We start from the raw sequence: 12,809 nt of genomic DNA, 5'->3' as shown, positions 1-12,809 counted from the left end.
ATCCAATAGTGAGAGCTCTGGCTGTACCTGAGTTGCAGTCCGGCCCCACCGAAGCCGAGCCGATAGTGGAGGAAAAGTCGAGCTACAAATTGAATATGAAATGTAGTGGATCATTTCCTTAACATTGAATTCTTCACTTCACCAAACTCCGAGGACCACATCAACATGTCTGCTTCGAAAACCTACAGAGCAGCCCAATTATCCGCGAAAGCTGAGCGTCTGGCTACGACTCATCTCAAGAATGTAGAAATCGGGAAGCGCTCTATACGTCTCTACGTCTCGCCCGCGCCAGTCAATTTTGCTGAGAGGCGCTCTGTCCTGAGAGCGCTTGAACAATATGGCCCAGTAGAGTTCTTCAAACTCATGCCGGTATGGCTGATTTCGAACTGTGCGGATACTAGCTGTTTTCGCTGACTATGTTAACTGTAGGGTCAAGGTTCTGCCTTCATATCACTGATGAAAGAAAGTGAAGCTGCCGCCAAAGCCGTCTGTTCAAGCCCAGTCAACATTACTGTTCCTTCATCCTGCAAGGAGCCAAGGTCTGCTGTGAAAGTGGACGGGCTAAAACCGCGTTTTGAAAAGCAGCCTTCGCAACCTTCCAACCCAGAAGACACCAAATTTGTCATCGAAATAACGGAGTCTCCCGCATATAATCATAATGGCAGCTCAAGCTCGTTTCTCGCGAGAGTCTGGCCAGACTTTGTCACAGAAAATAGGACTCTTGCTTCAACAACTCTGCGACAGTCGCTCCCTAATAGTATCGCAGCCAAGGGCTTGAGCCATTGGGCCATTGATTTCGGCAAAGAAACAACAATGGATTCCAGAAAGATTGACAGAGTGCAAACCCGCAATTGGATTCCAACGAAGATAAAAACACCGCCTAGAGAGCCAGTGCCGCGGGCAGTGGGAGAATGGGAGCGTCGGCATATGCAGCACCGCCGGCAATCTGAGCAAGAGACGCGTACCACTTCTGAAGACCAAGGCACTTGAATCTCAGCTTCATTGCCCAAGGCTTAGGCGGCACTTGCGCAACACATTTCTACGATTCTCCACCTTATTAACTCAGCCATGTTGACGGTTCGCTTCTTTCTCTGCGTAGCGCAGATCTTGACTAGTTATCGCAATATGCAGCGCACGACAGGGAGAAAAGATTACACATGCATGCACAGGCAGCTAGACAGAGAACGGGGTTCACCGAGTAGTCTAACAAGCGATTTCTCCTCGTCGTATTCATGTCTAGTATTCACCCACCTGCTTTTCAGAACCACATTACAGTTCACGCCAAGATAAGCGTGACGCTGATTGGGAAAAGAAACAAGCAAAGCTTCCAAACAAGGATCTTGATATGATCTGACCCGGGTGGGTTAGTCTGGTCTGAAATGCAGGGTCAGAGGGCCAAGATTGATCTAATTGACACAAAAGAGACCCGAATCAAGAAATTCGGGGCGGCCCACACCCCGGTAGATGAGCCACGATTCGGCCAAAGCCACCAACTCTACGTCACTACGTAGTAGAGACGGCTTCTTGCGACGAGGATGCTATACCACGATATAGCCTGTCTTGGCTTTGATCATGGCGGATTTCGGCACACTCGAGACCTGGAACAGGGCTTGGTGATGACGTCTCACGTAACGACTCTGCACAACGTTGGTTCCTGGCATTGGCTCCACGAATCCATGACACGGGAACCCTCATACGACCTGAATGACTATATATCTTGGCCTGCTTCTCTCGGTTTCTTGCCTTTTATTTTCGTATTGTCTTACATCACTTCTAATCGGCAAGCGGATTCGTTTCCTTTTAATAACTGCATAATTTCCTACAATACTTGAGTAGAAGACGCTCAACACTACCACTACTTCCAAACCACACCATAGCCATCAAAATGGGTCTGGGACGATTCATCCACCATATCGGTGCCTTTTTTCTCTTGGCAGCAACAGTCATGCTCATTGTCGTGAGCATTACAGCTCCTGTTGTCAATGACATAGCCCTCCTCAAGGTCAACTTGAACGGCAACTCTCGAGGAGGAAATGGGGTAAATTTTGGAACTTTTGGGTATTGTGTCACAAGAAGCAGCGGGAGGTAAGTTCATAACACTTGAACACGCCGTGTCTGATTTCGTCGTCTAATAACCCACAGCGATAGTTGTACAAGCGCTCGCATTGGCTACGACCCTTCCAATGCTGTCGCCGGCACCAACTTCTCCAATGCTGGCTCAGACACTGCAAAGGCCCTAACCTATGTCATGGTCCTGCATCCTATTGGTGCTGGGCTTTGCTTCATTGCCTTCCTTCTGGCTCTCGGTGCCGGCATTTTTGGCTCCCTCATGTCTACGCTTGTTTCACTCCTGGCCTTCTTCGTTACTATCATTGCCCTGGCTTGTGACTTCGCTGGATTTTCCATTGTCAGACGACGTATCAACCGAGACACCTCTGCCAGTGCTCGCTGGTCTGTCGGTATCTGGCTCGTCCTCGCCGCAGCTATTCTCTGTCTTATTGGCACTATCGCCGTCTTCGTCACCTGCTGTTCTGGCCGCCGCCGCCGCAACCGCGAGAACAAGAAGATGGCAGCCTACAACTCTTCTCCCACCCGCTACTAATTAATCAATTTACGTTTCGATAGTGTTTGTCGTGATCAACCACTTACCGCCAATCAGAAGAAGGGGTGTAATAACGAGATTTGGAATATACCAATGCCCAGACATGGGTTTCCAAATACGAGATCATGAAGTGTGAAGATCAATGGAGACGATACCAGCCTAGGATGTGTCACGACGATGTTTTTTTATTGCCTTTGTACTTATTTAACCCTAATATATATATAACCATATACCATCCTGATTGTCCTCCAGTCGAGACAGTGCTACCACTAATCAAGAAGACGGGAAACATTGACGCCATCCCACAACGGCAGAACAAATGTCTCAAGTCGTGGGCTCTGCAGTGCCAGATCATTGAACTGTCTCACAGCTAAAACGTTCTTCAATTGATCGCCTTTGAGCTCGTCGTCACCCAGCGCTTTGTCGTCTGCAACCAACCCTCGGCGCAGCACATTATCTGAGACGATGAGAGCGCCTGGCCGAAGGATTCTGCTCGAGTTACCAGGCTTCGACAACTCGAGCAGTTGCTTCAAGTATCCGGGATAGCCAGTCTTATCTGCATCGATGAAAACAAGATCATAGGGCTCGGTGGGGTTGAGTTTTGGTAAACTATTCGACTATCAGTAATTTGGGTTGTAAAATGATACATATATGAATAACTCACGACTCGGAAGCAGGGCCGACGAGGATCTCAACATTATCGACTCCGTTTGCTGCGAAAGCCTTCTTGGATAATTCGGCGTACTCAGGCTCGAACTCCAAGCCAGTCACAAGTCCACTCGGTCCTACAGCGTCAGCCCAGACGAGGGCAGAGAAGCCAACATAGACACCGATTTCTAGAACTATTGAATGGTGATCAGTATTGGTTCTCCTGGCTGATGAGAAAAGCCTCAAGGAATCCAGTTCCATGTTAAGGTATCTTGACCTACCCCTTGTAGCACGAATAGATTTTGCAAGAAAGGTATTATATTGAGACTGAAAAATAGAGCTCATATAGTAAGAATCCTCTCTGTTGGCAGAGATATCCGCATGGTAATCACTAATGTGCTTAGGTAACGGCGTCGAGTGTTGCTCTGCGTAGTCAGTAACTTTTTGGCCCAGCTGGGGTGAAGTATAAAGAGGAGTGCTGTTGTCTTTCATCTTGGCTTGATTGCGAGTAGAATGTTTTATGATGGCCTCGGATGTCAGAGGAAATAAAAGAAACCTGAAGGCGTTGTTTTATACATTGATCTTCGGTACTGTAGCTCGGAGATAAAAATGACCACGAAGGAGGGGGTTCTGCCAGATGTACAGAGCGCAGCAAGACTTGTTCAAACTACAGCCAGCCGGGAAATGAAGGCCGAGATAACAGGAGCACGACTTCATGGTCTAACAGCTTTTATATTATCTGGCTCATGATATTTAAATGTCATGTCTCCAATAAAGACTATATTCCAGATTCTATAATCCCTACGATCTTTGAGATGGTCGAAATCGTGCCTTTCCTTAACGGGAATATGCCATAGTGGTAGAGGTCGCCGCCTCCAGGGCTTCCAGGAGATCCTCCCCCGCACTAGGTGGTAGTGGAGGTTGGTACATTGACGTCAGCTTGGAATGACAAAGCATCAGGTCGGCGGTATGTCTCTCGATCCGATCCTTACTCCGACTAAATTCCCGCTGGTAAACGAGCAGTCGGTGGGTGTTATTCTTATCATGATGTGAGAGAAGTGAAACAAAAGGAGGGGACGATCAATTGAAAGCTACTAGTCATCTATGAATTTAAAGATAATCTCAAAGGCCTTATTCCAAAGATCTTGCGGACATAACACCAATTTTTGATAAACACCATCTTCCCGCTTCCAACGTATCCGTTTCAGTGGTGCTTCGTTCAGCGCACTTTCATACAAGACTAAACTTGAAGCTCACAGAAGCATCATGCTGGCAATACCTGCAAAGACGGCGATGCCAACAGAGACGCGGTTGTAGGTGGCTCCGGACTTGGGGACTGTTATGGGAACTGAGGGAGCATTGCCGTGCTTGCCTTCTTCGGGCTTGGCTCCTTCGGGTTGAGCAGGGGCTGGAGCCGGAGCCGGAGCCGGCTGAACCTCTCCAGGCTTCTGCTCAGGCTGTTGGGGAGCTGGAGCTGGAATAGGGGCAGGCTGAATCTCAGGCTTCTGCTCGGGGTAATGAGGAGCTGGGACGGGAGCGGGGACAAGTTTCACTTCATGGTGAGGAGCAGGAGCGGGAGCAGGAGCCTGATGATGGGGATGGCAGCCCTTGGGCTTGGAACAGATGTTCTCCTTCTTAGGCTCGTCGACCTTATGGTGCTGATGCTTGATCTTGTCACAGATGCTGGGCTGGCCATGATGATGGACCTTGTCACAGATGTCCTCCTTCTTGGGCTCCTCCTTGGGGTACTCATGCTTGGGTTTCTCATCGGGGTACTTCTTTTTCTCCTCTTTCTTCTCTTCAAGCTTCTTCTCCTCCTCAGGCTTCTTCTTGGGCTCCTCGATGACAATGACCTTGGGGCCCTCTTTATGAGGTTGTTCAATCTGAGGAGCTTCAGGCCGAGTAGCTTCAGGGGCCTTGGTCTCCTTAGGAACAATGACAGTCTTGTCTCCATGCGTGTATGTCTTTGCGTAAGGATCCTTCTCCTTTTTATCCTCCTGTTCCTCTTTGGCCTTGGTTTCTTCAGGAGCATGCTTGGTGGTTTTCGCTGCCTGTTCAGCAACCTCCTCACCAGTGGCTCCATGGGCCTTGCAGTGCCAGCAGCCAGGCTGTGCCCAGTTGCCATTACATTCTTTGCAAGGCTTACGAGCACACTTGTCACCGACACATCCAGGACTGAGAGTGGGTGCGTGGGTGGTGTAAGAGGTGTGGAAGTGAACCTTTGGTTTATGGATATAGTCGAATTTCTCTCCGTCAAGTGTGTAGGGACCCTTTTGGAGGTGACCTGAGTGATGGCGATGATATCCAGTAGTTCTGGTGACAGGATCGTAGGTAGGATCAGGGGAGTATGAGGAGTGGGTGTGGCGGTGATGGCGGCTCCCTCTAGCCTGGGCAGCCTTGAGCTCAAGCTCGTCCTCTTTCTTCTGCAGCTTCTCCTCCAGCTTTTTGGCCTCTTCCTCAGCTTTCTCCTCCTCCTTCTTTAATTTCCCAACCTCAACTTGACCCTTGTTGCCAGCACGGTGACCCTCGTTCACCTCCACCTTAAAAACAGGGTCGGCAGCGTTCTTGTGCTCGTGCTTGGCAACATCAGCCTTGGACTCGCTCTGCCAGTCGAAACGATTGGCCTGAGCGAGGCCGTTGACGAGGGCCATGAAGGCAAAAGCGTTGTATCTCATGCTTGATGTTGATGTGGTGCAATGTTTTGAAACAAAAGGTCGACGAAAAGGGGAGCGGAGAACTTCCCTTGGAGTATGCTTTGATAACTAAGGAAGCTGAAGAACTCCCAGGAAGATGAAAGCAGCCGGGACCAGGTCCTTGATTTATACTTGGTACGCTGTCAATGATCTTTGCAAAGAGGGGAACTTGTGCTCATTTACTTGACTGCAAATATGACTCCGAGATACGACAGGAGAAGCCAATTGCCTGGGTAACGGAACGCCATCTCGCCATGGAATCATCTCTGGGCTTGCCTCCTCGTATGATCAAGACTCCATGAGGCGGTAAGCACTCGTTTATGCTTGAGGACAGTCCAATGACTTCATATTTATGAGCGTTCCCCGTCAACACGGAGGAGCCGATCGACATCCTGCCAGTGTAAGAGGCGGGTCAACCGAAGGGTAATAGATGAGGAGCGAACATCGAGTGGAACAAGGGATAGAAAACTGTTGAGAAATATGCCGATGTCCAAATCCAATTGCTGTTTTGAAGCTACCGCTGAACGACCGAACACTCTGCTCACCAGCCGCGTTATAAATACTGCTTGCTATCAAGTTGCACAACCTCGACCTCTTCTTATTTTTCGCAATCCCCCAATTCTCTTTCTCGCCAAAGATAATCTTACCCTAACGCCCCTGATACTAATACAGCAAATCGGTCCCACGGTAGTTATTTTGCTTCTGCTTCTGTTTCTGCTCCCTATTCGGTCTCCTATTCCTCCGGTGGACCTGAGAAAAGCCCAAATCGCATTCGGTGGCTCTGGGCTTGTGTTAGCATATGACGCCCATGAGAAAGTATGTTGTGTAAACAAAACCAAGGGTACATGTCATAGGTGCAGAGACGCAAACAAATAGAGGGATGGCACGGCAACATACAAAGGGTAGCTTGGGGATGACGACTCCCAGGACAGCCAATAAGTTGATAGTAAAGTATGTCAAGTCGTAATGCGTATAGTGGGTGCTGACGAGGAATAGTGCAATCGGAACACCAAGAAGAAACTTCTTGGTGGGCGTGTACTGCGCGCCATTGTCAATTTGCTCCCACATATTGAGGTTGTCAAAAGCGCCACTGTTGAAATCGAAGGGAACGCCACGAACATGGTGGAACATGATGTAGGAGCCAAACATGTATGACATGTTGACAAGCGTCCATGAAGTCTCCTGCGAGACACCAGGGATGGCGTCAAATATGATTTTGGCGCACACGATCAGGACGAAATGAATGGTCCAGGCACCTAAGGGGCACTACACGTTAGCATGTGGCTCTCGGGAATTATTGTGCAAGGTACAGATGCGCGGCAAAAGGGGCCAGGCATACCTTTAGCATTTGTCCAGTTGGCGTTGAGGTTAGGCAGAGAAGCTTGGTCGCTGATCTGCTCGAGAGTCTCGGGAGGCTCATGGTAAACCTGGAGGATACTGCTAGATCTCCTCCTTCGGGCCCCAGCTCCTCCCGCTGCGTTCCGTTCGGGCATGTTGAGATAGATGCTGCCTCGGCGCGGAGGCTTGTTCGCCGCGTCGTAGGAGACGGTGCGCTGGAGTAAGATTGGGGAAGACAGCTTGGCGGTATTGACGGGTCAATTTGCAGAAAGCGTAAGTCGATTGGGAGGAGGGGAGAATCGGCGGAGAACAACACGGGTGCAAACACCCAGAGTTTGCGTTGTCGGTAAAAGATGGATTTCACTATCGGTTTGAGTTCAAAGATAAGTAGCTGCAGAGGCTCCCCCTAATGATGTCACGGCGAAGGCGTTCGGATGCAAATGCGAGGCCAATGCAAGGGCAAAAGAGAGCAGGCGTGTATGATTGATGCTGGATAACGAGAACGGATGCAGTCGGCCAAACACGATGATAGAGCCAAGTAAGAAGATATAAAGCGCAGAATAGAATAGTTGTCAATAACAGACAGTAGAAAGTAGTTGGATCAAGGGAATGGATATGGAAGGACTGGACGAGATGAGAGGGGCCGCCGAACCGGAATATTCAATGTCCCCCGTATGATGGTGGACAAGGTAGGAGGAGCCACTCTCATGAGATGGAAAGGAGCAACAGCCTATCAGCCAGCAGGAGAAAGGGACACGCAATGCAACCAGAACGAGTAACGGGGCTACTTCGCAGGGTAGGTCGGGTTAGGCGGAACAGTGGAGCCCAATGCTGAAATTAGTGGTCGTAGTGGGTGAGCTTGCAGCAGTAGTTCACTGGAGCATGGTTAGTCCGGGGTTTTTTTTTCTTCAGGGACCTCCAATAAAACGTTCGGACCTAGGAACCCACGGGATTTCTTCAGGGGGGACTCACGGCATCACCAACCCAACTTATTAGGGATCTTTGTCTCGTGGTGATTGTGGATGATTATAGTCGAGAAGCCAACGGTTCGATCAGAGCAAGGGTTTGCTGGTCTTACTCTTGAGGTCCGGAGAACCTAGAATATAGATGAAGCCGAAATTTGACCTGAACGAGGCTAGTCGGAGCAGGATGGGGATTTGAATGTCAATGCGACGTGCGACGATAAAGTCATCCAGAGCAGTCTAGGTGTTTTAAAAGAGCAACAGAACGTGAATAACTGGGATCAAGAGTGTTATTTCTAGATGATATAGGTTTGTAAAATTACCTGACATACGAAATTTGCTGGGGCAATCACTCTTTTTCCCTCGTGGACTGTAAAAACGATGCAACAAGCCTAAGTAGGCGAGATCTGGCAAAGCTCCATGGGTATCAGATTCACCAGCGAGATTGCAGTGCGATATATAGAACATGTCTTACCCGAGATGAGGAAAAATCACACTTGATTATCTGGGGCTGGCGTGTGTAATGACATGTCAATGTTGCAGAAAACGTGACGTTGGCATGGACTATATTCTGACCGACTGATGATCCTCGGCGCCATAAGAACTGCAAATATGACCACGAAGCAGAGGGCAAGACAGCTGATGGAGACCCACGATATCTCGACCGGTGTGTACGCATCGTCGGAAATCGGCTGATATCGAATGGCTCTAAGAACATCCAGGCGTTCATGGTAATTCATCTAATAAATAACCTGAGGCTAGTTGTGGCAGAGTGGTTACCCTGAAGGCCTGGATAATCCTCGGAGTTTAAAAATAGCCACGGAAATTGAGACACCTTCTTTCGCCTTGTGGGCCCTGCATTTCCCATAGGCTGGCTGCGGAATTTTCTCCTAACTGAGATCTAACTTAACCCAGCAGGCTTATCGATATCATCACAGCTTTCATTTCACATCTCCCTGACACAGTAAAATAACCTCTTCGCATCTTGTCTTTGCGAAACTTGAAGTCTCAGTCACGGAACCATCACAAGTTGCAGAAGCCGTGCACAAACGATTTTATATTGTTGGCGAACTCTTTTCGGAAGTGATATTTTCACTCGCGACGCTCAGGTACGTTCATAGTTACATTCGCACCTGAAAGCCCCTAGCTTTCATCAAGCCAAATGGAGGATGTGCATGATCGCTCATCGCGCCACCTTATGGCTAGATCTTGTCTGGATGCATTCGCGCTCCATGTGACTGTCTGTGAGCAGTGTTGATAAAGTTTCTTTGACCAGGATAGTCACAAACAATTTCGAAGAAGCCAAGTGGCTCTGAGAATTTTGCTTGAGGTTGAGTTTCACGTTAAGTCGGATGCGCCAAGGTCTGAAACCCACAGATTCAGATTCGATACTGCGTTCAAGCTGGCACGTCTCCCGGATTCGATAAGGACTGCCGGTTCCGCATCGGCATGGCAGATGAAGAATTTGACCCAGGTGAGGTCATTTACTTGTCCAGTGGAGACGAAGCAGCTGCAGCTGCCAAGAAAAGGCCTCTCGAGGATGATCCAACACCTGAGCCCAAGCGCTTGAGGAGTCATGCGCGTGCGGCCAAAGTCCCCAGAATCGAGGAGCAATCTGTAAAAGGATCGAAGCCCACAGAGGAGTCGACAGCCGTTGGCAAGTCCTCAGCGCAGTCAATCACATCAGGTGACTCCGCACCCGAAGATTCTGGCGAAATCCCTGACTACAAGCAAGGTAGGGCCAGCTTCAAAATACCCAACCTCGTGGATAAGAAAGGCGGCTCCTGGCTTAAACGGTTTAAGGACTGGGTCAAGGCATTCCACGCCCTCAATCCGGGAAAGTGTGATGCCATTACCTCATCATTAACTTACTCTGCTTATGGCTACTATATTGATCACCACGCCGGCTTGAAGCCCAAGAAGAGGAAGACTGCAAAGCAAGTTGCAAAGGAGCTTGAAAGCACTGGCGAACTTCAAGCTCTTATTGGAAATCTCCATTCTTTGAGCAGTTGTGGACCTAATCAGCCAACTCTTGACAGCTGGGTGACAAGGCAACCCCGACAGGAACCTGTTAACAAAGGTAAAAACTCACGCGCTTCTAGCGTAAGCGAGGGGGAAATTGACGAAAAGGACGAGGATGGCTCCGAAAGCGAAGCTGAGTACGAACCAACCTTAAACAAGACTGAGAGGATTGAAGAAGATGCCAGAGAAGAGTACGCATCAGGCATGAATATACCTGCAAATGGCAACTCAACACCCAAAGTTTCAGATTTCCAGAGCTTACCACCAATTAACACTCACCGGAATGTTCCCACCGGTGATAATGCATTAGAACAACAGCGCAGATACTTCCCGTCGGCCATGGATCCTGCCCAGATGTGTCTTCTTTGTGGGCTGAATACACATCTGGCACCTAGCTGCCCATCCCTTATCTGCTCTTCATGTGGAAGTTTGGAACACTCAAAAATCTGTTGCCCTGAAAAGGAACGATGCAACAAATGCCGCCAACTTGGCCACCAAGCAGGCCAATGCACTGAGAAACTGGCTTTGACCAAGGAAGAAGGTCTTGCCTGTGTCTTTTGCAGCTCAATGGATCACCTTGAGGAACAGTGTACACAGGTGTGGCGATCGTTTTACCCGGATGTATCTTCAGTCAGAAAAGTTGCGTTTATTCCTGCATCGTGCGCTGTGTGCGGTAGTGATAGGCACTTTTCTTCGGACTGCAATGCGCACCGCAATGCCGTCTCTAATCCTACATGGTCTGTGAAGAACCGCGATCAATATATTGACCCGGATTGTGGCTCAGTGCCGATCGAAGGGGAGGCGGGAGGGCAGCAAAATGCAAGGACCACGAGAGCCCCCGACCTTAAGATTCGCGGTCACGCTGCGCGAACGACCAACATTCACTACTCAGAGAGCGACGACTCGGAAGTGGAGTTTCTAGGCCACAAACGCGTTCAGAAGCCAGCGATCGGCCAAATTCGAATGGCCAGTAACATCCAGATGCCAAACATGCAAAACGGAGGGTCGAGACGAAACAACAGACAGAATGGCGTGCCAGTCCAGCCTCCTCTCCCTCCTGGGCCGCCTCCTGGACTACCGCCCATGCGAGGTTCCTTTGGGCACCCGCCTCCACCGGGTGCTCCGTCCGGACAATTTCCATCGCTACCCAGGAAGCCTCCTATCCAAGACTATAGGAACGTCCCCCCGCCATCTCGCCACGGCTCTCAGGGACCCGGAAGGTCGCATGCTAGCAACGGGCCACAAGGGTCCAAGCCTAGAGGAGGTGGACGTGGAGGTCGTGGCGGTCGTGGACGGGGCAGGGGCAGAGGGAGGGGCAGATGAATGCTTGTGGTTTGAACGAAGCACCAACACATATGCATTGGTTGGAATCGAACTAGAGATGATGGAGAGTTGTGATGCCTTCGGAGCAGGGCATCCTACGAGTTGGTTGGCGCACAAAAGCCTAGCTGGTCGCCCACAGCGGGACTTGTCCAGACTTGGCGAACGGGCTTTTCGACTATGATACCCACCAGCATGTGCTTCATTAATAGCACCTGGTACTCATATTGGCCGTTTCTCTTTTAAACAAAAATGGGAAACGACGAGACTGAAACAACTGTGAACCACGAACACCAATAGTTTTCAAGCTATGAATAAACATATGGAACGAATGAGGGCTTGGACATGCCAATAAGCTCAAATGGCAACGCGAGTTGAAAACATCTTGTATTCATCGGCTTAATCACACAGTTTCTCGTCAATGCATATATGGACAAGGGTCACGCACAGGTAAGGCCCGCTACTGGTTGTAATTTGTAGACACCACAAGTCGTTTTTTAACCAGAGGTTTTGCGCCTGACTGAATAAATCACTCCTTCTCCTAAGGACCAGGAAGTATCTGAGATAAAATCCAACTGGCTATCTTACCGAAGACCCTCTAAAGTGAAACTGCATCTTCAGATAGGTAGTCAGGGATAGCACCAGTTAAATGACGTCCTCTCAAGGAAAAGACGGTCGGTTGTCTGTGTGACAAGAGCTCGTGACAATGCAGTATCACATTCGCAAAGCATACTCACCACTCACAGTGCCCCGAGTGGAGGCAGCGATCTATTGCCACGAGTCTGGACGCGACAGGATTGTGTCGTTTACTAGTCTCGTGTTAAGATGTAGTCATCTCGAGGACCCGTTCATACAGGGCTGTGCTGAGGAATGGGTGGAGGGAGAGCAAGAAGCTTAATGGAGATGCATGTTTTAGGGTTGGGGCTTTCTCAACCTTTGCTTTCAATGTTTTTGAGAGCAAGGTTGTACTAACAAGGATGTGATGGGCTGGGATGTATGGCAACGAATGGATGACATGCTAGCAGAATGATGTGGTATATGCATTTTATGTGTGTTACGCATTTACGCCTCGCCTCCGAGGGAATCCTGCATGATTCGTCCTTGGATGAGTTTAGGGCAGACATGCGAGTTTCGGCGATGAATAGTTGATATCCTGTAATGACACGATTCACCCTCAAATGCTAGATTGAGCGAAGTTAGACCCTGACAGTTTCCAGATTGAGA

The 12,809-nt window shown here is 49.4% G+C and overlaps 6 protein-coding genes across 6 annotated transcripts; 3 read left to right on the top strand and 3 right to left on the bottom strand.

Annotated features, from left to right (window-relative positions):
* Positions 1–136: 136 nt before the first annotated feature.
* On the top strand, positions 137–1,288 carry FOBCDRAFT_34757 (uncharacterized protein). The gene is made up of 2 exons (XM_031183897.3): positions 137–369; positions 430–1,288. The coding sequence occupies exons 1-2, from the start codon at positions 166–168 to the stop codon at positions 988–990; spliced, it is 765 nt and encodes a 254-aa protein (XP_031039539.2). The 5' UTR covers positions 137–165; the 3' UTR covers positions 991–1,288.
* Positions 1,289–1,740: 452 nt separating this feature from the next.
* Positions 1,741–2,687, top strand: FOBCDRAFT_34746 (actin cortical patch SUR7/pH-response regulator pali). Its single transcript, XM_059612147.1, has 2 exons — positions 1,741–2,085; positions 2,149–2,687. Exons 1-2 carry the CDS (start codon positions 1,886–1,888, stop codon positions 2,600–2,602), a joined length of 654 nt encoding a protein of 217 aa, XP_059464895.1. The 5' UTR covers positions 1,741–1,885; the 3' UTR covers positions 2,603–2,687.
* Positions 2,688–2,824: 137 nt separating this feature from the next.
* On the bottom strand, positions 2,825–3,837 carry FOBCDRAFT_223168 (S-adenosyl-L-methionine-dependent methyltransferase). The gene is made up of 3 exons (XM_031183895.3): positions 3,532–3,837; positions 3,267–3,444; positions 2,825–3,211 (listed from the first exon to the last, which is right to left on the bottom strand). Exons 1-3 carry the CDS (start codon positions 3,740–3,742, stop codon positions 2,872–2,874), a joined length of 729 nt encoding a protein of 242 aa, XP_031039537.1. The 5' UTR covers positions 3,743–3,837; the 3' UTR covers positions 2,825–2,871.
* A 541-nt stretch (positions 3,838–4,378) lies between these two features.
* FOBCDRAFT_293103 (uncharacterized protein) lies at positions 4,379–5,925 on the bottom strand (the record flags this gene model as incomplete). The annotated part of the gene is made up of 1 exon (XM_031183894.3): positions 4,379–5,925. One exon carries the CDS (start codon positions 5,923–5,925, stop codon positions 4,504–4,506), a length of 1,422 nt encoding a protein of 473 aa, XP_031039536.2. The 3' UTR covers positions 4,379–4,503.
* Positions 5,926–6,394: 469 nt separating this feature from the next.
* FOBCDRAFT_34732 (ORMDL family-domain-containing protein) lies at positions 6,395–7,644 on the bottom strand. Its single transcript, XM_059612146.1, has 2 exons — positions 7,283–7,644; positions 6,395–7,199 (listed from the first exon to the last, which is right to left on the bottom strand). The coding sequence occupies exons 1-2, from the start codon at positions 7,434–7,436 to the stop codon at positions 6,736–6,738; spliced, it is 618 nt and encodes a 205-aa protein (XP_059464894.1). The 5' UTR covers positions 7,437–7,644; the 3' UTR covers positions 6,395–6,735.
* A 1,861-nt stretch (positions 7,645–9,505) lies between these two features.
* Positions 9,506–11,945, top strand: FOBCDRAFT_34721 (uncharacterized protein). The gene has a single exon (XM_031183892.3). It carries the CDS (start codon positions 9,693–9,695, stop codon positions 11,586–11,588), a length of 1,896 nt encoding a protein of 631 aa, XP_031039534.2. The 5' UTR covers positions 9,506–9,692; the 3' UTR covers positions 11,589–11,945.
* Positions 11,946–12,809: the final 864 nt, after the last annotated feature.

The sequence above is a fragment of the Fusarium oxysporum genome, chromosome V (assembly GCF_013085055.1).
Source record: "Fusarium oxysporum Fo47 chromosome V, complete sequence".
NCBI lineage: Eukaryota > Fungi > Ascomycota > Sordariomycetes > Hypocreales > Nectriaceae > Fusarium > Fusarium oxysporum.
Note: the sequence above shows the minus strand (reverse complement) of the source record. Positions and strands in the feature narration are given on the sequence as shown.

Bases quoted from the DNA above. Each gene is read 5' to 3' on its own strand.
- FOBCDRAFT_34757 (XM_031183897.3), top strand. From the start codon at position 166: ATGTCTGCTTCGAAAACCTACAGAGCAGCCCAATTATCCGCGAAAGCT. The intron at 370-429 runs GTATGGCTGATT...TGTTAACTGTAG, and splicing joins AGTTCTTCAAACTCATGCCG to GGTCAAGGTTCTGCCTTCAT.
- FOBCDRAFT_34746 (XM_059612147.1), top strand. From the start codon at position 1,886: ATGGGTCTGGGACGATTCATCCACCATATCGGTGCCTTTTTTCTCTTG. The intron at 2,086-2,148 runs GTAAGTTCATAA...CCACAGCGATAG, and splicing joins GTCACAAGAAGCAGCGGGAG to TTGTACAAGCGCTCGCATTG.
- FOBCDRAFT_223168 (XM_031183895.3), bottom strand. From the start codon at position 3,742: ATGAAAGACAACAGCACTCCTCTTTATACTTCACCCCAGCTGGGCCAA. The intron at 3,445-3,531 runs GTAGGTCAAGAT...ACCATTCAATAG, and splicing joins ATCTATTCGTGCTACAAGGG to TTCTAGAAATCGGTGTCTAT. The intron at 3,212-3,266 runs GTGAGTTATTCA...ATAGTCGAATAG, and splicing joins GTCGGCCCTGCTTCCGAGTC to TTTACCAAAACTCAACCCCA.
- FOBCDRAFT_34732 (XM_059612146.1), bottom strand. From the start codon at position 7,436: ATGCCCGAACGGAACGCAGCGGGAGGAGCTGGGGCCCGAAGGAGGAGA. The intron at 7,200-7,282 runs GTATGCCTGGCC...AGTGCCCCTTAG, and splicing joins CAACTGGACAAATGCTAAAG to GTGCCTGGACCATTCATTTC.
- FOBCDRAFT_34721 (XM_031183892.3), top strand. From the start codon at position 9,693: ATGGCAGATGAAGAATTTGACCCAGGTGAGGTCATTTACTTGTCCAGT.